General features: G+C 38.4%; 3 protein-coding genes across 7 annotated transcripts in view; 2 read left to right on the forward strand and 1 right to left on the reverse strand.

Annotated features, from left to right (window-relative positions):
* The window catches only part of LOC106671898 (adenylate cyclase type 6), an 80067-nt gene extending 55868 nt beyond the window's left edge, over positions 1-24199 (reverse strand). For 2 of the 5 annotated variants that reach the window (XM_024227470.1, XM_024227454.1), the window contains exons 1-2: positions 9497-9735; positions 22-120 (exon numbers count right to left, since the gene is read on the reverse strand). In XM_024227470.1, the coding sequence (XP_024083238.1) occupies positions 22-102 (81 nt within the window). In that variant the 5' untranslated portion in view covers positions 103-120; positions 9497-9735. Of the gene's footprint in view, positions 1-21; positions 121-9496; positions 9737-19909; positions 19937-22880 lie in introns of those variants that run through there. The other 3 variants (XM_014402866.2, XM_024227466.1, XM_024227472.1) reach the window with 3 other exon arrangements.
* On the forward strand, positions 15822-19837 carry LOC106671903 (haloacid dehalogenase-like hydrolase domain-containing protein 2). Its single transcript, XM_014402875.2, has 5 exons — positions 15822-16009; positions 18917-19125; positions 19183-19273; positions 19328-19538; positions 19607-19837. Exons 1-5 carry the CDS (start codon positions 15867-15869, stop codon positions 19775-19777), a joined length of 825 nt encoding a protein of 274 aa, XP_014258361.1. The 5' UTR covers positions 15822-15866; the 3' UTR covers positions 19778-19837.
* Positions 20017-25942, forward strand: part of LOC106671899 (flocculation protein FLO11) — a 60616-nt gene continuing 54690 nt past the window's right edge. Inside the window, exon 1 of the mRNA XM_024227484.1 lies at positions 20017-20169. Coding sequence (XP_024083252.1) covers positions 20102-20169 — 68 coding nt within the window. The 5' untranslated portion in view covers positions 20017-20101. The remainder of the gene's footprint in view (positions 20170-25942) is intronic.

Consider the following 25942-nt stretch of genomic DNA (forward strand, 5'->3'; position numbering starts at 1 on the left):
GGGAAATTTTTTTTTCCTTACCTCGTCTAGTGTCGGTTTCCTCGTCACTTTGAGGCTCAGCCTTTTCTTCCACTGCCTCCTCCCGACGCTGGGCGACTCCATGCCGGCATCCCCTTTCCCCTGAAAAATGATAAATCTTGCTGATTCTAGGTTATGATGAAAACACATACACAACAACAAAAAATAACCATTTAGGGGCACTTAAAAAAATAATAATATCCCATAAAGGTGTGAAATATAATAAACCCTTTTTCACACCTTTCGTCCCTTTGGCATCTCGTTAGCTAACTGGCTCCTTGCGACCAAATTGGTACCTCTGCTCCTAGGGGTTAAGGAATAAAAGATAAAATAACGAGATCAAACACCTTCTCCTTCTCTTTTTCTTCTTCTACCTTCTTTTTTTGACTCAAGCTCTTATTTGAAATACAACGGTATAAGTTACAATTGAATCCAGCAATTTTTTTCGTTTTTGACCTTTATTCCATTTTGCACGGAATTGTTAAGTTGGATAAACCTTTATAAAGGTATTTTTTTTAAACATTCTTTATTATTATTATTCTTCATATTAACATTATTTTTCTTCTTTCCAGAGGATTCGTTAAAACAGCTTTTTGACAGAATTTCTAAGGTTTTATCTCGTAATATGACAGATTCTAATCAATTTCTGGGAAATTCTGACAGATTGGGTCACTTGTTTTCCAGGAAATCGTGGTGCTATTTAGGAATGAAACCAATTATCAAATAATTTTGAGAGGTTTTCTTTAAAATCTAGCTTCTGGTAGTGGGGATTCTTAGGTTTTTTTTCTTGCAAAATGCAGATATTTATTAATTTCAGGGAAATTGACACAGATTGCGCCACTTTTTGCAGGAAATCTTTGTGTTGTTGAAGAAAGAACCAAATATCAAGTAATTTTCAAAAGGTTTCATAAAAAAGGAGTTTTTAGTTTTTTTTAAACATGGGTTTATTTGGTTTTCTCTTTTTATACGATAGCTATTGTATTTGTTAATTTCTGGGAAATTCTTACAGATTGGTAGACTTTTTTCAAAAAAGCTTTATGTTTTTTTTAACAAATCAAGTACCAAGTAAATTGCAAAAGGTTACGGACGGATACTTTATTTCTAAGAAATTCTGACAGATCTAGTGACTTTTCCTGGAAATCGGTCTGTTAAAAAAAATAATTTGCAGCAGGTTTATGAATTGTTTGGTTTTTCTTCTTTAAATCTGATGGCTTCTTGTTAATTTCGGAGAAATTCTGACAGATTCGGTGACTTTTATCCAAAAAATCGTTGTGTTTTTCTAAGAAAGAACCCAAATATCAACTAATTTGCAGAAGGGTTCATAAAAAGGAGCTCTGCAGCATGGTATAACGGATACTTAATTTCTAAAAAATCTGTTAGATTTAGTGCCTTTTTCCCAGAAATCTTTCTGTTAGAAACAAAAACAAAAAACAAGTAATTTGCAGAAAGGTTCATAAAAAGGATCTTTGTAGCATGGAATTCTTGGATTTTTTCATTTAATCAGGCGGATTCTTACTAATTTTGGAGATTTCTGACAGATTTGGTGACTTTTATCCAAACAATCATTGTGTTTTTTAAGAAAGAACCCAAATATCAACTAATTTGCAGAAGGGTTCATAAAAAGGAGCTTTGTAGCATAGTTTCTAAGAAATTCTGTAAGATGTGGTGACTTTTACCCGGAAATCGTTCTGTTAAAAACCAAGTAATTTGCAGAAGGGTTCATAAAAAAAGGATCCTCGTATTATGGAATTCTTGGGTTTTTTCTTTTAATCTGACTGATTCTTGTTAATTTCGGAGAAATTTTCACAGATTTGGTAACTTTTATCGAAACAATTTTTGAGTTTTTGTTTATTAAGTAGCCAAATATTAACTAATATGCAGAAGGTTAATAAAAAATGACACCTAATTTATAAGAAATTCTGTAAGATTTGGTGGCTTTTTTGCGGAAATCTTTCTGTTGAAAAAACCAAGTATTTGGGGAGAAGGGTTCATAAAAAAGATCCTCGAATCACGGAATTCTTGAGTTTTTTCTTTTAATCTGACTGATTCTTGTTAATTTCGGAGAAATTCTCACATATTTGGTCACTGTCATCCAAAAAATCTTTGTATTTTTTCAAGAAAGAACCCAAATATCAAGTAATTTGCAGAAATGGTGACAGATTTCGTGACTTTTTCCAAGAAATCATTTTGTTTTTTAAGGATCAAAGTTATTAACAAGTAGGTAATTTTCAGAAGGTTCCATATAAAAACCGATTTTTAGATTGCAATTCTTGGCGTTTTTCTTGTAGTGTGTGATAATTACGATGTAAACGAGTGAAATCTTAGTCCCCAATAATAAAATAAATTTTCCACCCCCTCTGGGATATAGGGCTGAGCGGGGTATCGGTTACCCTGGTGACCAGTTAGACGCTCCAGTGATCAATGCATCAAGAGGGCAAGGCCGTACCCTTTTTCGACAAAAGATAATTTATTTTTTTACCTTAGTCGTGGGGGGGGGGGTGATCACGGTAGCCGACGAAGATCGAATTCGCCCCTAAAACCCTCCATCATCTTTGGTCGGCACATAAGTATCATCCCTTTAACGCTGATCCTCCGGAGTTTTATTCCACCCCTTCCTACCGCAGGTTATAAAAATAAACACCACCACTTTCTCATTTTCCCATTCGCCCTAATCCCACTCAATCAACTACCGACCCCTCCATAGATTTTCGTCTATCTTTACTGACTACAGCTCATATACCAAAGTATAACCCTATAATCTTTTATAAGCTATACCAAAGATTAACATAAAAACGTTAATCCATCCATGGATTAGCGATAATCTCGCCGATCTTTACAAACAAAAGTTGTTATAACAAAATATAATCCTATATTCTTTTATAAGCTATACCAGAGATTAACATGACAACGGTAATCCATACATAGAGTAGCGATAATCTCGTCTATCTTTACTGATTACAGCTCTTACACCAAAGTATAACCCTATAATCTTTTATAAGCCATACCAGAGATTAACATAACAACGTTAATCCATCCATAGATTAACAGAACAACGTTAATCCATCCATAGATTAACATAACAACGTTAATTCATCCATAGATTAGCGATAATCTCGTCTATCTTTACTGACTACAGCTCTTATACCAAAGTATAATCCTATAATCTTTTATAACCCATACCAGAGATTAACATGAAAACGTTAATCAACCCATATATTTGCGATAATTTCGTCTATATTTACAGACGAAAGCTGTTATACCAAAATATAACCCTATAATCTTTTATCAGATATACCAGAGATTAACATGACAACGGTAATCCATACATAGATTAGCGATAATCTCGTCTATCTTTACTGGCAATAGCTGTTATACTAAAATATAATTTTACAATCTTTTATAGCCATAACATAAATTAACATGAAAATGTTAATCAACCCATATATTTGCGATAATCTCGTCTATCTTTACGGACAAAAACTGTTATACCAAAGTATAAATCTACAACCTTTTATAGCCATACGAGAGATTAACATGAAAACGTTAATCCATACATATATTAGCGATAATCTCGTATATCTTTACTGACAAAAGTTGTTATACCAAAGTATATCCCCATAATCTTTTATAAGCCATACCAGAGATTAACAGGACAACGTTAATCCATACATAGATTAGCGATAATCTCGTCTATCTTTACTGACAAAAGCTGTTATACCAAAGTATGTTATAAGCTATACCAACATGACAACGGTAATCTATACATAGATTAGCGATAATTTCGCCTATTTTTACGGTCAAAAGCTGTTATACCAAAGTATAATTCTACAACCTTTTATAGGCATACCAGAGATTAACACGAAAACCTTAATCCATACATCGATTAGCGATAATCTCGTCTATCTTTACTTACAAAAGTTGTTATACCAAAGTATATCCCCATAATATTTTATAAGCCATACCAGAGATTAACATGACAACATTAATCCGTACATAGATTAGCGATAATCTCGTCTATCTTTACTGACAAAAGTTGTTATACCAAAGTATATTCCCATAATCTTTTATAAGCCATACCAGAGATTAACATGACAACGTTAATCCATACATAGATTAGCGATAATCTCGTCTATCTTTACTGACAAAAGCTGTTATACTTTGGTATAACCCTATATTCTTTTATAAGCCATACCAGAGATTAACATGAAAACATTAATCCATACATAGATTAGCGATAATCTCGTCTATCTTTACTGACAAAAGTTGTTATACCAAAGTATAACTCTATAATCTTTTATAAGCCATACCAGAGAGTAACATGACATCGTTAATCCATACATAGAGTAGCAATAATCTCGTCTATCTTTACTGTCAAAAGATGTAATACTAGATTATAACTATATCATCTTTTATCGCGATTGTGATAATCCAAAAATTGCCAGGTCACCTCAAAATACACTATTCCAAATCTACCAATCCTCTTCATCAGTTCATCCACTATCAATTTAATTGTGTTCCCCCTCAATCTAATCTCTAAGCTCGCAAGCGATTAAACCTTAATCTCAATCCTTCATCTTTTTCTCTTTGACTTGATTTTCACCGTGCTTCCCCTCTTCCGTCTCATCGACAGTCATACTCCCAATCCTTCTGCGTTATAATCTAATCCGGCGGATTTATCCAAAGCGCTAATCCGCTTTTAGTGTAGACCCTCTCTCCTCCCCCGACCACGGAAGGTCTCTGTAATTCCGTAATGGATTGGGCTCTCGACGAAGCCCGCAAACTCAGGACGGCACACCAGTGTCACTCGGGGAAGCAAAACAACTAATCCACTAATCTAAAATACGTCAATCCCGATGATTTGAACCTTTTGATTTGACGTTCTATCGACATATAATCCAGCGAGTTAACCTAATCTTAATCCATCTTAATTAGGTCACGTCTTATAATACGAAAAATAAATAGTCTATTCCTAATCCATCTGAGCGAGTTCACCTCCAAACTTAATTCAATCAACTGACAACAATCTCAAGGCAAAAAGAATAATCTAAAACTAATCCATCTTAGCGCGTTCACCTCCAAACCTAATTCAATGCGCGGATAACATTCTTATAGTTCAAATCTTACTAATCCAAATCCATCTGAACCAGTTCACTACCAAACCCAATACAATCAACTGATAACATTTTCATATTTCATACTTTAATCTAATCTTATCCATCTGTGCCAGTTCACCACCATTCCGAATACACTCAACTAAGAACATACAAACCTATAAGCATAACCCAATCCATTCGAGCTAATTCGTTTTCAAACCAAATCCAGCCAACTGACAATAATCTCAAGGCAATAAGCACAATCCAGTACTAATCCATCTGAGCCAGTACACCTCCAATCAATCCAAAGATTTACATCTTAATCTGTTGCTAATCCAATTAAAAACACACTTTCTTGATCCTAAAACCAAATTAAGCCGCTTTAAACATGCCTGTTTTTGCAGACGATCCGTAAGCACGTGGGGTTTGATGGTTTCATTGTCGGTTCGGGTCCGACCAGTCTCGCCGTGTACCCCAATGCGAACTTTCCCCTCGTGAAAACGCTCCCCGGGCCATAAGCCAAGATCAATATTTTAAACGAAAGCGTGCGGTATTTCGGAGACGGCAAAAGGGGAGCGGGGGATATCCAATCTATATGACCTATATGCCAATAAGGCGAGGATCCCGCCTAATCAGGGAGGGTAAATTTGTTATCCGCCCCCCTTTAACTCTGGGTAGCAGATCATCGACTCATAATCCGCGGATTATCTATGTAAATGCAATTTGGGAATGCTTTCAGAGGTTGACTTTTTTTTTTAGCCCAACACTTTTCGTATGGGGTGCTGCAATTTCCTCGCCTCCGACTGTCCGACCCGCCGCCCCCGTCCCCCGGGGCTATCGATGTAAAGGATTAATTGAGAAAGGATTCGGCCAGGACGGCAATCTCCGGGGTCGGATCAAAGCGGATGAAATTGCTGCCGGCCGTCCACCCTCGGGTTGCGGATAAACGGATATGAAATGGGCCAGGCCCCCGGGAGCGGCGGCTTTTTTTTGTATTCTTGATTCCGACGGAAAGAAATCGGCCTTTTTTTTTCCTTCGTTCCAATATAAAATATAAATAAAAAATCGATCATTTTCTTGGCTTCACGTCTCTCCTCGTGGGTCCGCCTCGCACCGCCCCCGATGACGCAATAATCCCATTATCCTTCCATTTAACAATACGAAAATAAACCCTTTGTGCCAATTTCTACCCCTTGTAAAATTTCCTCGAAAAAAATTTACTAGATCACCCTAATCCCAAGTCAGATAATAAAAATAATATTTTTTTTTAAATAATAATTAATAATTTAATTAATAAAGCCCCAAGGGGAAAATTCCCTACACTGCCACCGGAATCAACCCTTTCTTAAAAGGGGATCGAACCTTTCATCCCCCTGGACAAAATTCTATCCCGCAGTGGGTTAATACCCCGCGACCCCGGCTAACAAAATGGAATAAGCCCCTGTCACGATGCCGGCTCCTTTTGTCCACCGGCTTTCCACCTGGAAATTCAATGAAAGGCCATTTGTCGAGATTGGTACGTTCGCCTGGATAAGTAGAAACTCGGGAAGGGCGGATCCGGTTGCCCATTATCTTACAAAAGGGCCCGCGTCGAAAAGGAGGAAAAATCCCCATGGAGGGTCCGTACAATCTCGTCGTGTCGCGAACTGAATCCCTTTGGGACATAAATATCCAATCCGGGTCGGGAAAGCAGTGGGAAATCGGTTCGGTTTGAATTATTCAAAGGGATCCCGATGTGAGTGCAACAGGTCGGTGTAAACAGGATCAAGAACAAGAGACACCAAAGATCGACTGTAATAGCATGAACCATTCCTTCGCGTTAGTTGGAGATTGTGAGACTCCATCTTTTTCACTCTTGGCTTCGTTAAAATTAAGTACTGCTACGACATGGTCCTTTAATTGTGTTTATTTACTGAAAAACCGTGGGGTGATTAGCTATTATTCTAAGCTCTTATGGAGTTTAGTCTCTAGGTAACTGAGCTCCTATACATAAAAAAAAATCCGTGGTATGAGCAGATCTTTCAAAATCTGTGTTCATGTGATATGAGCTCTTGCGAATTCTGAACTCCTGTCACTATACGCTCCTGTGGATTTTTGACTCCTGGTAACGTAGCTCTATTTATTTAAAATCCGTGGGTGATTAGCTCCTTCAACATTTGTTTTCGGTTAATCCGGGACCTTGTGAATTCTAAACTCCTGTCGCTCTGAGCTCCTGTGGATTTGAATCCCCTGTTAACTGGCCTCCCATGCATTGAAAATCTCCGAGAAGACTAGCTCCTTCAAAATCGGTGTTTATGAAATCCAATCTTTTGTGAATTTAAACTTCCGTCACTCTAAGCTCCTGTGGATTTTTGTCTCCTGGTAACTGACATATACTGAAAATCTTTGCAAAGATTATCTCCTCCAAAATACGTGTTCATGTGATCTGAGCCCTTACGAATTCTGGATTCCTGTCACTCTGAGCTCCTGTCGATTTATATCTCCTGATAAGTGACACACTGAAAATCTTTGAAAAGATTAGCTCCTCAAAAATATGTGTTTATGTGATCTGAGCCCTTACGAATTCTGGACTCCTGTCACTCTGAGCTCCTGTCGATTTATATCTCATGATAAGTGACATACACTGAAAATCTTTGAAAAGATTACCTATGCACCTGGGCACCGGGCACTGTCGATCTTGAGTGTAGTTAAATCTTCTCATAATCTGGCCTTCTGTCCTTTCGGGGCTGCTCTTATTTTCATCGCATGTGAAATTTGGTGCACTGAGCTCGTATATTACGCCCTCTGAGAGAGCGAGATAAGTGAGGAATGGAAGGAGGCTTAAATTCACAGGAGATCGGATTAACACAGCTTTTTAAGGAGCTATTTTCAGTGTATAGGACTTCAGTTATCTGAAAAAAGCCACTAAAGCTCACCGTGACAGGAACCTAGAATTCTCAAGAGCTTTTAATACATGGGCATGATTTTCGAGGGGCTAATAAAACCACTCTCAACACGACACGCAAGAATGGCACAATTTCACAGAAGACAAACACTTTCAGCCCTGAAGATGACCTAACTAAAGATCGAAACGTTGGCACGATAAAGAAAATGTTTTTCTAAAACCTACATCACACCAGACCGCATCTCACGATTTCTGAATAATTATCGATTAACGGTCACTAATTACCACACATATATTTACAGTTTGCAGAGGAAAAAAATTACAGGAGTACGTAGTGACAGGAGCTTAGTAATTACAAGAGCTTGTAATACATCGACCTGATTTTGGAGAAGCTAAGCAAACCGTATATTTACAGTTTGTAGTGGGTCAGTTATCAGGAGATATAAGCCACAAAAGCTCAACGAACAGGATCCTAGAATTCACAAGAGCTTTTAATACATGAGCATGTTTTTCGAGAAGGTAATAAAACCATATATTTACAGTTTGTAGGGGATCAGTTATCAGGGGAAAAAAGCTACAAAAGCTCAGCGTAACAGGAACCTAGAATTCGAGAGCGTTTAATACATGAGCATGATTTTCGAGGAGCTAATAAAACCATATATTTACAGTTTGCAGAGGAAAAAAATTACAAGAGTTTAGTATTTACAAATGCTTGTAATAATACATAGACCTGATTTTGGAGAAGTTAATCAAACCATATATTTACAGTTTGTAGTGGGTCAGTTATCAGGGGGAAAATTTACAGGAGCTCTGAGTGACAGGAGCCTAGAATTCAGAAACGCTTTGATTATATGGACCTGATTTTGTAGGACGTAATCAAACCATGTATCACAGTTTATAAAGGGTCAGTTATCAGGAGAAAAAATTCATAATAGCTCCGAGTGACGGGAACCTAGATGTCCCAAGAGCTTGTAATACGTGAGCCTGATTTTTGAGAACTTAATCATGCTTATAGGGGCACAGCTTATAGGGGGACAGTTTTGACGAGTCAAAACTATCCACAGGTACTCATAGTGACAGCAGCTACTTACTTTACTGATTTACATTCAAAGGACCTCGGCGCTCCGGAGGTACTTGATTTTAATCGAATCCCTAAGTGAAAGGTCGAAAGTCTCAATGTACCCCACTAAGTCGAAGTTAGCACATCAAGTACTTCATACTTCACAGCCACACCGACCCTCGGAATCACGGAACAACTTATTGGCACTTTCCTAACTTCCAAGTCGCGTATCAATCCCCCATCCACGATTGTTTACGTGGGTGGCAACTTTGTCCCTACATCCTCCGGGGTACTTTATCAAATAAGCGTGTATTTTTATTTTTGACTGTAGTGAGATAGAAACAAGCCAATTTTATTTATTTTTAATTCTTTTGGCATTGTCTTCTTCTGATTGTTCAAATTGTAGAATAATAATAAAAGTGTAAAAATTAGTTTTTTTACCTGGTCGCTCGCCAGCCTGAGGGCGACGAGCGCGTCCAACGAGGTGTTCTGGATGGACGTCGTTTTCTGCGGTTTTTTTTATGTATATATTTTTTTATTTATCCGCCGGCCGATTCTTTTCTATGTCGATCCCCTCCGACGTTCCACGTTCGAAATACCGGCCTCCACTGACCGCGTATGCTGTCTGCTTATGCTGCTGTTTCTGCTGACGACCGCGCCGCCGCTCCACGGGATGACCTCCCACCGGCGAGGAGGGGAGGCGGGCCACCTCTCGAATCTGCCTCCCAACGGCTTGTAATCCTCCCGTGTAAATTAATTTGTGAAACTGACGTATCACAAAATTGATGACTCTTACCGGGGGTGGGGAGTGGCGGTTTTGTAACGACCGCTGTAAAAAAAAGGTGAAAATTTCGATACCGGAAACGTACATCAAAAGACAGTTCACTAACGACAAACGACAAGGAGCTCAAAGGTCATGAAAATTTGAAAATTTCACAGGACCTAAGATTTCATGATCCTCGTCTTCTGAGTTCCTGCGAATTCAAGACCTCTGGTATACCGATATTTTTCTCGGTCACTCCGCTCAATTTTAGTTCCTTCTTTACTGATCTCTTGTGAATTCAAGACACTTTGTGCACCGAACTCACTTTATCACTCAAAAGAGCAATTTTCTTCGTTGGATCAGAAGCTCAGGACGAAGAAGAGGTCAAAAACCAACTACCTTCATACTATCAAGAGCTCTGGCCGAAAAGGATGTCAAAAATGCAAATATCATCATAGTATCTGGCCCAAGAGGAGGTCAAAAAGTAAAGCATCTTCATATTATTAAAGCTCAGGACAAAAAGGAGGCCAATAAGACACATATATTCATTGTCTCAGGATCTCAGGCCAAAAAGGAAAATAAAAAGATAAGAATCCTTAGTGTATCATGTGCTCAGTCCCAAGGGTAGGATAAAGACAAGAATTCTCGTTGTATCAGGGGCTCTGACCGAAGAAGTTAGCAAAAACTCAAATATCTACATAGCATCAGGAACTCTGGCCCAAGAGGAAGTCAAAAAGACAAGGATCTTCAAATTATCACAGCTCAGGCCAAAGAGGAGGTCAAAAAGGCAAGAATCCTTATTGTGGCACGTGCTCAGACCAAAGGGTAGGTCTAAAAGGCAAGAATTTTCGTTGACTCATAGGCTCCGACCGAAGAAGTGGTCAAAAACTCAGTATCATGAGCTCAGGCCAAATATCGGTGAAAAGAGAAAATATCTACATTGTATCAAGAGCTCAAACCAAAGTGGAGGTCAAAAAGGCAAGCTTCTTCTCCGTATCAGAAGTTCAGCCCAAGAAGTGGCCGAAACATAAAATATCTTCATTTATTGGGAGTTCAGAACATGAATCAAATGTTAAGACATGAATCTTCATAGTATCAAGAGCTCTGGCCCAAGAGAGGTCAAAAAGACAAAGAACTTCAAATTATCAAAAGCTCAGGCCAAAAGTCAAAAAAGGTCGTCATAAAGGGAGGAATCCTAATTGTAGCACGAGTTCAGACCCAAGGGTACGACTAAAAGGCATGTATCTTCATTGCATCAGGGTCTCTGACCGAAGAAGTGGTAAAAAACTCAAATATATTCTTGTCAATAAAGCAAATATCGTCATAGTATCAGGAGGAGAGATGGATCGGTAAATAACTTCACTGTCTCAAACCTTTGACCGAAAAACAGGTTAATAAGACAAAAATCATCTTAATATCAAGAGCTCAGACCAAATAGAGGATTAAAAAGGCAAGGATCTTCTGAGTATCAGGAGTTCAGGCCGAAAAAGTAGTTAATAAGGCACGGATCTTCATCTTCGATCTGAGCTCTTGATGGTATGAAGATCCTTAGATTTTTTAGATCCTCTTAGGCCTGCGTTCCCGATACTATGAAAATTTATGTGGTGATTAGTGACCGTTAGTCGATGATGATTCAGAAATCGTGAGATGCGGTCTGGTGTGATGTAGGTTTAAGAAAAACATCTCAACAAGACACGCAAGAATGGCACACTTTCGCAGAAAACAAACACTTTGAGCCCTGAAGATGATCTCAATAAAGATCGAAACGTTGGCACGGCAAAGAAAATGTTTTTCTGAAACCTACATCACACCAGACCGCATCTCACGATTTCTGAATAATCAACTATGAAGATTCTTATTTTATTAACCTCTTCTCTGGTCTGAGCTCCTACTACATTAAGATATTTTATTTTGTGGGCACTTCTTCGGCCTAAACTTGTAATCCTTAGAAGATGCTTGCCTTTTTGACCTCCATTTTGGTTTGAGCTCTTGATACAATGAAAATAGTTGCCCTTCTCACCCATTCTTTGGCCTGAGCTCCTGATACTTAAAAGATACTTGTCTTATTGACCTCGTTGGCTTAAGCTCCTGATACTATAGATACCTTACCTTTTTCACCTGCTTTTTGGTCTGAGCTCTTGATACAAAGATGATATTTCCCTTTTCAACTGTTCTTCAGCCTGAGTTCCTGTTACTCAGCAGATTATTGCCTTATTGACCTCCTCTTTGGCTTGAGCTCCTGATACTAAGGATACCTTGCCATTTTGACCCCCTCTTTGGTTTTAGCTCTTGATAGAAAGAAGATATTTGCTCTTTTCATCTGTTCTTCCGCCTGAGTTCCGGATACTTAAAAGATTCTTGCCTTATTGATCTCCTATTTAGCCCGATCTCCTGATACTATGGATACCTTGCCCTCTGACCTCCTCATCTAAGTACCTGATACAATGATGACCATTGTCTTTTTTATCTTCTTTTTGGCCTGAGCCTTGATGGTATGAAGATTCTTGTCCTCTTGAACTCCTGATCAATCTGAACTAATGTGTATTGTAGTTCCCTGGTTTGGTTTACCTAGCTCCTTTCTATTCTGCGCTCCTCTCCATTGAGAAACTTTGGTCGATTATTCTTTTTTTTTTAGTTTTGTAAATCTTCTCTACACCCACGTCCGTGAGCATACCTTCCGCCAAATAATTTCCCCAGGCCATTTTTGTCGCTGGTCATCCTAGAAAATGGGGGTTGGCTTTCAAAGGTCCAGAAGGTAGAAAACACGGATGCGTATCATTGGGATCGGCCCGCATTTGTGCGTAAAGGTGGGAGTCGAATCGATACGACGTTCAGTTGGGGTGGAAGTGGAAAACAAAGCGGGCTACATCTGTCATCACCGGAGGCCGAATAAGGCCGACGTTTCACCGACAGGCGATGTCAGGAGTGGGACGCCCACAATCTCTGCCTGTGACAATTGAGACGTTCAAGATCCGTCATGGGGCGGGAAGTCCTCTTTTTTATGTTCTTCTTAATCAAATCGATCCTTCTTTTATGAGTACTAGGTCATTGACTGTTGATAAGATTTCTTTCCCTGGTCGTTTTTTTGCTTCAGGCTGTCTTTATTCGAAGATGGTATTGGTGGCTGTCATTTCATAACCTATAAATGGGGTCATCGCGATATGTAGATGTTTTCACAGATTAGCCTTCTCTGTAGCAGTGAGTTTGCCACAGGTGAGGGTTTTTTTTAACATAAGACTACCATTTCTAGCCCCGCAGAATTCATCCACTTCTCCTTTTGTCGTTTTTGGATCCATCCTGTAAAATTTGTTTTCGTTTCATGAATAGGTCCACGGCCTAAATAGGGTCCTCCTCTGGCCAGTGTCTCTGCCTTTTCATCACCCAAAATTCCTTTGTGTCCTGGAACCTAAGGTATCGTCGGTTGTGGTGCTTCCCCAAGGCTTTTTTGCCAGTCTTTTCTAAGGCAGTTGCATGTGTTTCCCCTTGAAATATCGAGGTGCACTTTAGAGCCGTCTATATCGTCATCACCATCATCTAGAGCTACACACGTTTTATTTAGTCAAAGGATTTCTTATTGATGAACAACATGGTTTTTCTAAGGGTCCGTCCACATTAATGGCTTAGAAGAAGTTTCTGTTAGCGTTCTTTGAAGATGGTGATTCAATTTATGCTGACATTTCCAAAGTTTGGACGCCCCCTTACGATTCGTTTCCGCAAATAATGTAAAACCGTTAATCTCTCACGGGGTCCCCTCACGCATTTTTAATGTATTCGACCGTCGTGCAGCCATTCGTAGGAGGAAGTGGGTAAGTAAATTATAATTATATAATACACCCTGCCTTAATTGACCTTTCCATTGCTGAATCTCCCCCATTTTTGTACTAATTTTATTGTTAATTATTTTGTTTATTTCGTCTTGATTATTTACTTTTTTTCTCCTTTTTATCAACGGCATGATTATACTATTTTTCTTTAAAAACACTTTCACTACTCTCTGTTAAATAATTATCTCTCAGATTCAATTATTGGTTCGACTAATTTTATGTTTGCACGATTACTTAAAAAAAAACTTAAAATTTAAAAACTAACTAAATAATTATCTTTCAGACTTAATTATTGCTTTACAATGTGGCCAATTTTGTCTATGACATCATTGTATAAAAAAAGAAAAAAACATCTTCACTCATTCTCTGGTAAGTAATTATCACTCAGCCTGAATTATTACTTTATAATTTGCCCTATTTTATTTTTGCATCATTATATACAAAATATAAAACAAAATTAATTAAAAAACACCTTCACTCACTTCCTGGTAAATAATTATGTCTCAGAATCAATTATTGTTTTTATTTCGACCAATTATGTGTTTGCACGATTATATTTTAAAAAGTTTAAAAAAAAATTGACTGGTAAATAATTCTCTCTCAGATTCAATTATTGCTTTACAATGTGTCCCATTTTATCTTATTACATTAAAAAAAAGCCTTAACTCATTCTCTGGTAAATAATTATCACTCAGCCTGAATCATTACTTCATAATTAACCAATTTTGTTTTTCAAACATTAAATATATGGAAAAACAAAGTAATCAATTAATTAAAAAATACCTGTACTCACTCCCTGGTAAATACTTATCTCTCAGACTCAAATTGCTTTATAATTTGGCCTATTTTGTTTTTGCATCATTATATACAAAATATAAAACAAAAATGATTTTAAAAAACCTTCACTCGTTCCCTGGTAATTATTGCTTTTATTTCGACCAATTTTCTGTTTGTACGATAATATTTAAAAAAGTAAAAAAAAAAAAAATAATAATTGATTGGTAAATAATTATCTCTCAGAATCAATTATTGCTTTACAATTTGCCCAATTTTGTTTTTGTATCATTATATTAAAAAAACTTCTGTCACTCTCTGGTAAATAATTATAAATGGACTGATTTTCTGTTTGCATCATTATATTAAAAAAATAAAAACTAACTGTCAAATAAATATCTCTTCGTCTCAATTATTGCTTTATAATGGGCCCAAATTTACTTCTGCATCATTATATAAACATTTAAAAAACCTCACTCATTCTCTGGCAATTAATTATTTCTAACACTAAATAAATTATTACTTCCTAATTCACCCAATTTGGGTTTGCATCATTGCATATATTTAAAGAAATTAATTAATTACTCAATTAATTATTTTAAAAACTGTCATCTCCTTTTTGTTAAATAATAATCAATTTAAAAATTATTATTCCTGTTATTAGAAAAATTATTCCTCAGACTCAATTGTCATTTCATAAATTGGCCCATTTTGTTTTTTCATCATTATACAAAAAATTTAAAAATTTAATTAGTTAAGAAATTTTTTCACCCTCTAGTAAATAATTATTCTTCAGATTCAATTATTATTTCATTATTTACCCAATTTTATTTCTTGTGAGTTGATTAATAGCAGATAATATTTTCATGTTTTTTTAAAATATAAAGTAAAAACATGTTTATTAACATTTACTTTGGATATTTCTGCAAATTACCCACATCATCAGAAACCTATGTTATTTGCAAAAATGCCTAAACGTAACATTAATATTAACATTTTATATCAATTTATTAAAAGCTTTAGCTTTATATTGGGTTTTATAATATATGACAACCTTGTATCTGTAATTAAAGTTTATTTTGATACCTTTTGTATTATTTCAAAGTAATATTTAAAAGAATAAAAAAGAACAATTTATTTGTTGAAAGGCATGGCCATGTTGGAAGAAGGTTAAACAATTAAATTATAATAAAAAAAAGTTTCACTTACTGTCTGGTAAATGATTATGTCTCAAACTTGATTATTGCTTCCTAATTTGCACAATTTTATTGATTTTGTGTCGTACAAAAATAAAACAATAAAACAACATACAAACGTTTTCCGTAGCGTTTCACCGGTTCACCGAACCCCTCTCGTGACGTCAGGACTCCAATCCCCATCCGGCTAATCAAAACCGACTCTAAGGCCATCCGAAACCTTGCACTTCACTCCAACCTACACCAGTCGGCAAATGGGCTGCACGATGGCCGGACAAAAGGGCTTGGACACGACTCAGACCATATCTCGGACAGTACGCTGCATTCTCGTCGACCTCAGTGGCACGGTTCACGTTGACGACGAACTCACAAAAGACGCCCTCCCAACACTGAAAGCGTAAGTTTTAAAATTGCAACTTAAATTTAAGTACTGGCGTTCGAATACACAAAGTACCTCACATCACGTCGGACAAGGACGAAGTACCCTGCGTATTGGACGCACTGGAAGTCTACCGATTCAAAGTTCCTCACCAAGCCTCCTATCTGCACCAAGCTGAACCAATAATTTGGAACGCATCTCTTCCGAATCACAAAAATCGGAACGAGGTGTTCAAAAAGAGGTATTGATAAAGATAGACAGAGAAAGGGTGAAAGATATAGGAAATCTATCGTTTCTCATGTCGTCGAAAACTTTTATAAAGGTGGCTCCTGTTGCGTTGTTTCTGTTGGTTAGGAATGGATTGGGTATGACATGACAGTCTTGAAGTTCCTCGATCTGCACCAAGCTGAACCAATAATTTGGAATGCATCTCTTCCGAATCACAAAAATCGAAACGAGGTTTTCCAAAAGTAGTTTTTGATAACGAGAGGACGACCTCCTTCAATACTGTCACAGTCCTTGGTAATGTGACTGAATTGGTCGTGAAGGAAATTTGAGACCTCCTGTAAAACCTTATGTCAGTGTGTAGACTTATTTAAGGTTGTTTTGCCCTGGTGGCTTTAAAATAGGTTGAAAGCTTGACAGTAGCAATTGAATTTGCTTTCTTCTTGAAGACAGTACTGTAATTTAAGTTTGCTTTGCCATTATGCCCTTAAAGTAGGTCGAAAGCTTGGCAGTAGCAACTTAATTTGCTTTCTTCTTCAAGACCGTACTCTGCTTTAAGGTTGCTTTGCCCTGATGACCTTAAAGTAGGTCGAAAGCTTGGCTGTAGGAAATAAATTTGCTTTCTTCTTGAAGACCGTACTCCGATTTAAGGTTGCTTTGCTGATGGCCTTAAACGAGGTCGAAAACTTGGCAGTAGCAACTAAATTTTCTCTTTTCGGCCACTAATTTCATAAGGAATTTCTGTTCATAGATGTCGAAACCTCTACACTCAGTTGTTGCAGTTAAACTGGCTGCGGATGATGATCGAAAAGCCTCTGTAACGCATCCCACTTGTGCTCAATGGTATTGAGGTCTGGGGGAAGGGGCAGATGGTAAATTCCCAGGTTTTGTAAACGTTGATGAACAACTTTTCTTCTGTGAGGTCTGGCATCCAGAAATAGAAAATCCCTGCCAATCAGATCCCTGGTTTGAGGGATGTATTCCTCGATAGTTTCTTGGACATAGACTGCGGTGAGGTTGCCGTCAACAATTTTGAGTCCAGTTGGTCCAGACACCGCCTCCTCCAAACTGCACTGAAGGGAGCGCGAACTGGGGCATTGTAAGCATCCCCTGTTCTCGGTAGGCACTTCGGCGCCTGCTAGTAATCATACAGATAGAAACGCGACTAGTTAGTAAACATAACAGCATTCCAATTGGTGTTCTCTTCCAGACGCTCGCTGCACCATATTCTCCTGAGTTGTTGGTGGCGGGCTGTTGCTCCAAGTCGTCTCAAAATGGCATTTGGCGGTCACTATGGACAGGTTTCCTCTGGAGCAATGAGGAATTTTTGTCCTCCCTTAGCGTCGTAATGCATTTAGATCCACTACCAGGCCTCATGTTGGCACTTCCAGTCTCCCATTACAAGTCTAAAATTTGAACAACCAGACTCATTTTGAAGTACACTTCAGTTTTTCAAGCAGAAATTACCCTTAAAAGAGGTTACACTGGCAAAAATCCTCATAAGAGCTGATAGCCAAGCAGCTTTAAACTTTTAGCGTATAAAAAAATCACGATAAAATTGAGCAATGAAAACTTTTCCAAAACCTGGGGATACACAACAAAACAAGATACTCTGGCCGGAGCATGATCTGCAACACCAAACATAGGCCCCGAACCTATACTTGGGATAACAAATACAAATATAGAATCCTCCATCACCGAATGGATCGAAATTAAACAAAAGGAGAAGTGGATAAACTCTAACAGCGCTAGACACAGTAAACTTTAAAACAACCCTCACCATGACTGGCAAACTCACTGCTGCAGTTGGAGAGGACCAGAGTCAGAGTGGTAGGACCAACATTGGCATCTGATAAAACATCTACGTAACATGGTCATATCCCATTTGCAGATTATCTAATGAGGAGGAAGAGACAGCAACTCTTATCATCTACGAATGCGAAGGAACGGCTCAATGGAGATTTATCCTAGGATGCAGAAACAACCTAGGGAAATGTCGGGGCAATAGTCAATGGTCTGATAGTTTTGAGAAGAAGGATTGAGGTTATTGCACTGAACTATGGAACTAGGAAGGTACAATAAGCCAGAAGGCTGTACTGTCTGGAGAGCACAAACCCCGCTTCCTGATCCTCATCACCATCAGGGGCTTATGGCTACTTAATTATGTGATGATTTTGACAGGAGGTTAGTCTATTAGGAGTAAAGGTTGTAAGAAGTTCAGGTCTACTTGAATGAAAGATTATCAGGTTGTCAAAAGAAGAAAAGATTAAAATCGGAATAGGTTATCAGCTTTCAGTATCATTACGAGTGATAGGATTATCCGGTCACTGGCATCTGACAAAACATGTATATAACACGGGCGTATATATATTGATGATCCCGTTTGTAGTATGTAATGAGGAGGAAGACCCACCCATGTCATCTTCGAATGCGAACCAACGGCTCGAGGGAGACATAAACTAGCGTACAGAAAAAAACCCTGAAGAATGAAACTGTAGCAACATTAGTCAGTGACCTAATACTTTTGAGAAGGATTGAATCGATTGCACAAAACTAGGGAACTAGGAAGGTACAAACCAAAAGGCTGCAGTGCCTGATGAGTACTAACCTCGTTTCCTAATATCCTCATCATCATGACCTCTCATCCATTTCGTAATTCCAATCTTTTACCTTAAACGTAACTCCGTTTGGTCTGTCCAGTTTGCGGGAGAGCGACTGCCACATACGCTTCGTGACAAACACGACGAAAGAGTCCAAGAGGCAGCTCCGAGACCGCCTGTACAGGCTCGGTTTCAAAATCCACGAATACGAAATCTACTCTTCACTCGTCGCGGCGGTGAACCTCATAAAAAAGGAGAACCTGAGGCCCTTGCTGCTCGTCGACAACCAAGCCATGGAAGACTTCAAAGGTTGGGTTTTCCTTTGGTTATTTTTTCAGATCTGACTTTGGATTTTCTGTCTTTTAGACGTTTGCGACTTCGAAGGACATCCGAATGCCGTGGTCATCGGCCTCGCGCCTGACAAGTTCAACAGGCACTCGCTCAACGTCGCGTTTAGGTATATTTAAAGACCTTTGTGATTTCTTTTCATGTCCTTGTGTTTTTCGACCAGGCTGATCATCGAAGGGGCGAAGCTGATAGCGATCCACGAAGGCAGGTTCTACAGGTCTCGGACCGGGCTGTCCCTCGGGCCAGGCCCTTTCGTCAAAATGTTGGAGTACGCTACGAACAAGCCGGCGACTATAGTTGGCAAACCAAGTACCGAGTTCTTCAAGCATGCTCTAGGAGACATCCCGCCATCCCAGGCGGTCATGATAGGCGATGTAGGCTCAAACGCGGATCCTCCGAGTATTTGACACCTTTGATTTTTTTTTTTTTTTTTTAATTTAAGGATGTCAGGGACGACATCAAAGGAGCCCAGGACCTAGGGATCAGAGGGTTCCTCGTCAAGACGGGCAAGTACAGGCCAGGTGACGAGCACTTGATCGAAAACCCGCCCTACTCCGTCGTCGAGAATTTCGCCGAAGCAGTCGAAAAAGTGCTCAAGAGCTCACGTATCTGAACACAAACACTAGGAAAAAACATAAAAACATGAATGTAAAAAAATATCTTTTAAAAAAGAATGTAGTTAATTTTATCTAAAATGTTATTTATATTGATTGTTTTAAATAAATAAATAATATCGTTGACAGACCTGCTGGGGGTGGGCTATTCTCGGGGAAATTTCTTCACCTGTGCGAGTTAAGTTGGCCGCATTGCCGGCTGCCCTGAACGGTGAACCGCGCCTCGGGGAGTCCAGCTCCAGTCTGGCCTCGGCACGCGACCGCGTTACACGAAATGTGACGGACCCGAGAGAGAAAGGGGAAAAAAGAAGAAAAAGAAAATAATGAAGAAGATGCGTCTTCGCGTCCTCTGCTTCGACCTGGGATCGAAGAGTGATGGATACGACCTTAGGTGGGTGAAGAATTTTTATTCGACGTTATATTGTGAGGAAGGCGTGCTACGTCTCGGTTTACGGTCACCGAATTCAATACCCATGTGAAGATATCTCGTGAAGGACGATTTCCTTTTGTTTTATGGAATCGGCAGGCCATTTCCTGCTATTATCCAAGGGGGTTTGCACGTATATAGTTGGGAATATTGAAAAAAAATTCTTCCAACATCGTGTATAATATTGGGTTTCAGGAAATTTATGCAAAGAAACGCATCAGCAAAAGAAGGAAAAGACTGTCCTTCATTCGATATCTCGTCCTTGGACACTCTGACCTGCGACAACCTGTACATTGAGGAAATCCTGTGAAGTACAATTTTAAAAGTGAAATAGGGTTGATTTTCTTAAATTTAGAAAGAGGACTTAGAACTTCGAAGAAATACGAACCTACACCTTTTTCTCAAATCTGACCTTCCTTGATTTGAAAATCCTGGATCTTCTTTGGGTTTGACATGGAAATAACTTAAGAAAACGACAGACTGACTGTATAACAATGATTTTACGATAGATATACAAAGAAACAGAGCTGTATGCGATGAAAAACAGACGATTTCAGCTAAAACATTGATTTTCTTCCAAATTTTTCGACCTATCACTGATGATATGAGGAAATGTTGACACGCACAGTTTAAGAGGGAAATATGCTTGATTTCCTCGGAGAAATTGGGTGGAAATTCGACAATATTTTACCCTAGTGATATCTGACTTTACATACGAAATTCCTGGAAAATCTCTGGTTTGACTTTGGTAAAAATTTAAAGATCCGGTATATTAACGTTTTTCCTTTGGACATCCTGTATAATAATCAGTTTTAGGTAAGCTGGATGAGGTTAAAAAAAAAATAAAGAAAAAACTGACGATTTCAACTAAAGCAGTTTTTCTTCCAAATTTTTCCACCTTTGACTCATAACAAGTATGACCTGCGACATTTCGTATATTGCAGAAATCCTGTCAAGTATCTTGCAAAGGTGAAATAAGGTTGATTTCCATAGAAAAATTAGGAAGGAAAACGAAAATACACAGCCTTCGTGATTTGAAAATCCTTGATTATCTTTGGGTTTGACATGGAAAATAGAAAGAACGATAGATTGACGTTTTTCCTTGCGACATCCTGTATAATAATGATTTTCGGTAACATATACAAAAAATAAAGCTGGATGAGCTGAAAGACAGACGATTTGAGCTAAAACTCAGCTTTTCTTTCAAATTTGTCGATCCATGACTGATGGCACTATGGCCTGTAACACCCTGTATATTGAGGAAATCCTATCAAGTACAGTTTATAAAAGTGAAGTAGAGTTATTTTCCTTAAATAAATTTGGAATAAAAACGGAAATACTCCTACTTGTGAAATCTGACCTTCCTTGATTGGAAAATCGTGGATCATCTTCGGGTTTGGCATGGATAAACAAAAGAATACCTTTTTTCCTTGCGACACTGTAGTGGTTTGTTACTGCTATAATAATGGGTTGTTAGGCTTCACAAAGAAACAGAGCTGTACGCGAGGAAAGACAGACGATTTCAGCTAAAACACTGTTTTTCTTCCAAATTTTTCGACCTAGGACTGACTGATGACACTATGACCTGTTATACCCACACAGACACGCACTGTTTAAGAGTGAAATATGCTTGATTTCCTTGGATAAAATAGGAGGATATTCGAAAACGCATGACCCTTATGATATCTGACCTTCCTAGGTTCGAAAATCCTGGATAATCTTCGGGTTTGACATTGGTGCATACTTAAAGATCCGGTATATTAACGTTTTTCTCTGCAACATTGCATAATAATCAGTTTTTAGGTAAGATGTACAAAGAAACAAAGGTGGACGAGACGAAATATCAGCTCGAACACCTTCCTTCAACCAAATTTTTCGACCTTGTACCGATGACACTTTGATCTGCGACACCCTGGATATTGGGGAAATACTGTCACACACAGTTTTAGAGTGAAATGTGCCTGATTTGTTTGGATAAATTAGGAGGATATTCAAAATAAACTATCCTCCCGAAATCTGACTATCATCGATCCCGGACAATCTGGGGGTATGACAGAAAAACATGAAAGATCCGATAAGTTACGGTTTTTTCTAGCGACGCCCTGTATAATAATGGGTTGTTAGGCATGAATAACAAAGAAACAGAGCTGAATTGGGTGAAAAACGGACTGTTTCAGCTACAACACTGCTTTTCTTCCAAATTTTTGGACCTACGACTGATTACACTATGACCTGTGACATCCTGTATATAGAAGGAAATACGTACAGTTTTAAAGTGCAATATTCTCGATTTGCATAGGAAAATTTGAATACAAAACGAAAATACACTATCAGCCCTCGTGATGTCTGACCTTCCTAGATTTGAAAATCCTGGATAATCTTCGGGTTTGACTGGAAAAAATTTAAAAGATCTGGTATATTAACGTTTTTCCTTGCGACACCATGTAAAATAATGGGTTATTAGGGATGATTAACAAAGAAACAGAGCTGAATTGGGTGAAAAAAGACGATTTCAGCTAAAACACTTTCTTTCTTCAAGGTGCATGGACCGATGACACTGACCTGCTATATAAATTGAGGAAATCACGTCAAGTACAGAAGTATAGATTAAAAGTGCAATATGCTTGATATTGCAATTGCTTGGATAGATTAGGGGGAAAATCGAAAATACACACCCTAGTGATAGCTGACCTTAGACCTTCACAGTCGTGCTCAAGTTGCGTTACAAGAGGACCGGAAGAGCACCCTTCACATGCTTAGGTCGATACGAAGTACTCTTGTTTTGGCAACACCCTTGGCAACCGGATTAGGGACGGGCCCTGGGAAAGCATAGCGGAACGAGACGGGCCGAATGAAGAATCGACTCCGCTCCAGTTTCCGCGATTGTTCGACTTTTTCGCCTGTAACGGCACGAGCGAGCCGGCTAAGAAACGATCTTTCGACGCGTTGAAATGTCGAAAAAAGAAAGTATGCCGAGAATATGCTGAAATAAGGTGTATTGAACCCATAACCAGTGGACATCAGAAGGAATAGCTGGGTGTTTAATTTTACTTTCTCTTCATGATTTGTACAACGAAATGAAGCATATTGCACTGTACATAGGATTTCCTTAATATTGTCCGGGATCAACAATGATCAGATATCAAGAGATTGTGTATTTGGAATATCTTCCTAATTTATCCAAACACTTCACATTTCACTCTTAAACGGTATTTGACAGTATTTCCTAAATATACAGGGTGTAGCTGGTCAGTGTCATCGGTCCAGGTACGAAACCTTGAAGAAAGAAAGTGTTTTAGCTGAAATCGTCTTTTTTCCATCCAATTCAGCTGTTTCTTTGTTAATCATCCCTAATAACCCATTATTATACAGGGTGTCGCAAGGAAAATCCCGGATCTTTTAAATTTTTACTAGTGTCAAACCCGATGATTATCCAGGATTTTCAAATCTAGGAAGGTCTGACATCACGAAGGCTGTGTATTTTCGTTTTGTCTTCAAATTTACCTAAGGAAATCGAGAATATTGCACTTCAAAACTGTACGTGACAGTATTTCCTCCTAAATACACGGTGTCACAGTCATAGTGTCATCGGTACAAGGTCGAAAAATTTGGACGAAAGGTGTTCGAGCTGAAATCGTAGGTTTTTCGTCTCATCCACCTTCGTTTCTTTGTACAACTTACCTAAAAACTGATTATTATGCAATGTTGCAGAGAAAAACGTTAATATATTGGAAGTATGTACCAATGTCAAACCCGAAGATCATCCAGGATTTTCGAACCTAGGAAGGTCAGATATCATAAGGGTCGTGTATTTTCGAATATCCTCCTATTTTATCCAAGGAAATCAAGTATATTTCATTCTTACTGTGTGCGACAGTATTTCCCCAATATACAGGGTGTCGCAGATCAAAATGTCATCAGTACAAGGTCGAAAAATTTGGACGAAAGAAGGTGTCCTAGACGAAATGGTCTGTTTTTAGTCTCATCTACTTTATTTTTTTGTATATCTTAGCTAAAAACTGATTATTATGCAGACTGTTGCAAGGAAAAACGTTAATATACCGGATCTTTTAAATTTTTACCAGTCACACCCGAAGATTATCCAGGATTTTCAAATCTAGGAAGGTCAGACATCACGAGGGCTGATTGTGTATTCTCGTTTTGTATTCAAATTTACCTAAGGAAATCGAGAATATTGCACTCTAAAACTGTACGTGACAGTATTTCCTCCAAAATACTGGGTGTCACAGGTCATAGTGTCATCAGTCTAAAAATTTGGAAGACAAGCAGTGTTGTAGCTGAAACAGTCCGTTTTTCACCCAATTCAGCTCTGTTTCTTTGTTATTCATGCCTAACAACCCGTTATTATACAGGGCGTCGCTAGAAAAAAACATAATTTATCGGATCTTTCATGTTTTTATGTCATACCCCAAGATTGTCCGGGGTCAATGATAATCAGATATCGGGAGGATAGTTTATTTTGAATATCCTCCTAATTTATCCAAACAAATCACGCACATTTCTCTGTAAAACTGTGTGTGACAGTATTTTCCCAATATCCAGGGTGTCGCAGATCAAAGTGTCATCGGTACAAGGTCGAAAAAATTTGGTTGAAGGAAGGTGTTCGAGCTGAAATTTCGTCTCGTCCACCTTTCTTTGTACATCTTACCTAAAAACTGATTATTAGGCAATGTTGCAGAGAAAAACGTTAATATATCGGATCTTTAAGTATGCACCAATGTCAAACCCGAAGATTATCCAGGATTTTCGAACCTAGGAAGTCAGATATCATAAGGGTCATGCGTTTTCGAATATCCTCCTATTTTATGCAATGAAATCAAGCATATTTCACTCTTAAACAGTGCGTGTCTGTGTGGGTATAACAGGTCATAGTGTCATCAGTCAGTCAGTTCGAAAAATTTGGATGAAAAACAGTGTTTTGGCTGAAATCTTTCAGATTTTCAACTCATACTGCTCTTTTCGTTCGAATATGTTTCCTGAAACCCATTTTTATTCAGGTGTCGCAGGGTAAAAAAAAGTATTCTTTTCTATCCTTACTTGTATATCCATGTCCAACCCAAAGATAATCCAGGATTTTCAAATCTTGGAAGTTCAAATATCTAGAGAGTAGTTTATTTTCGTTTTGACTCTAAATTTACTTGAGGAAATCAAGCATATTACACTCTTAACGTATACGCGACAGTATTTCCTCAATATGCAGGGTGTCACAGGTCATAGTGTCATCGGTCCTTGCACGAAACCTAGAAGGAAGAGAGTGTTTTAGCCGAAATCGTCCGTTTTTCATCCAATTCAGCTCTGTTTCCTTGTGAATCATGTCTAACAACCCATTATTATAATGGGTGTCGAAGGAAAAAAGATCGGTTTTTGAATCCTTAAGTCTATGTCGAACCCGATGATGATGCAGGACATTCCATCAAGGAAGGTCAGATTTCACAAGTAGGTGTCTTTCCGTTTTTCTTCCTAATTTATTTAAGGAAATCAACCCTATTTCACTTTTATAAACTGTACTTGACAGGATTTCCTCAATATACAGGGTGTCACAGGTCGTAGGTCATCGGCCCAAGGTCGAAAAATTTGGTGTTTTAGCTGAAATCGTCTCTCTTTCATCGCATACAGTTCTGTTTTGTTTGTGAATCATGCCTAACAACCTGTTATTATGCACGGTGTCGGAAGGAAAAACGTCAATATACCGAATCGTTCGGTTTTTCTACCGAAT

This window comes from Cimex lectularius, unplaced genomic scaffold, assembly GCF_000648675.2.
Source record: "Cimex lectularius strain Harlan isolate CLEC.00 unplaced genomic scaffold, Clec_2.1 scaffold14, whole genome shotgun sequence".
In the NCBI taxonomy this organism is placed as follows: domain Eukaryota; kingdom Metazoa; phylum Arthropoda; class Insecta; order Hemiptera; family Cimicidae; genus Cimex; species Cimex lectularius.

Bases quoted from the DNA above. Each gene is read 5' to 3' on its own strand.
- LOC106671903 (XM_014402875.2), top strand. From the start codon at position 15,867: ATGGGCTGCACGATGGCCGGACAAAAGGGCTTGGACACGACTCAGACC. The intron at 16,010-18,916 runs GTAAGTTTTAAA...TGGTCTGTCCAG, and splicing joins GCCCTCCCAACACTGAAAGC to TTTGCGGGAGAGCGACTGCC. The intron at 19,126-19,182 runs GTTGGGTTTTCC...TCTGTCTTTTAG, and splicing joins AGCCATGGAAGACTTCAAAG to ACGTTTGCGACTTCGAAGGA.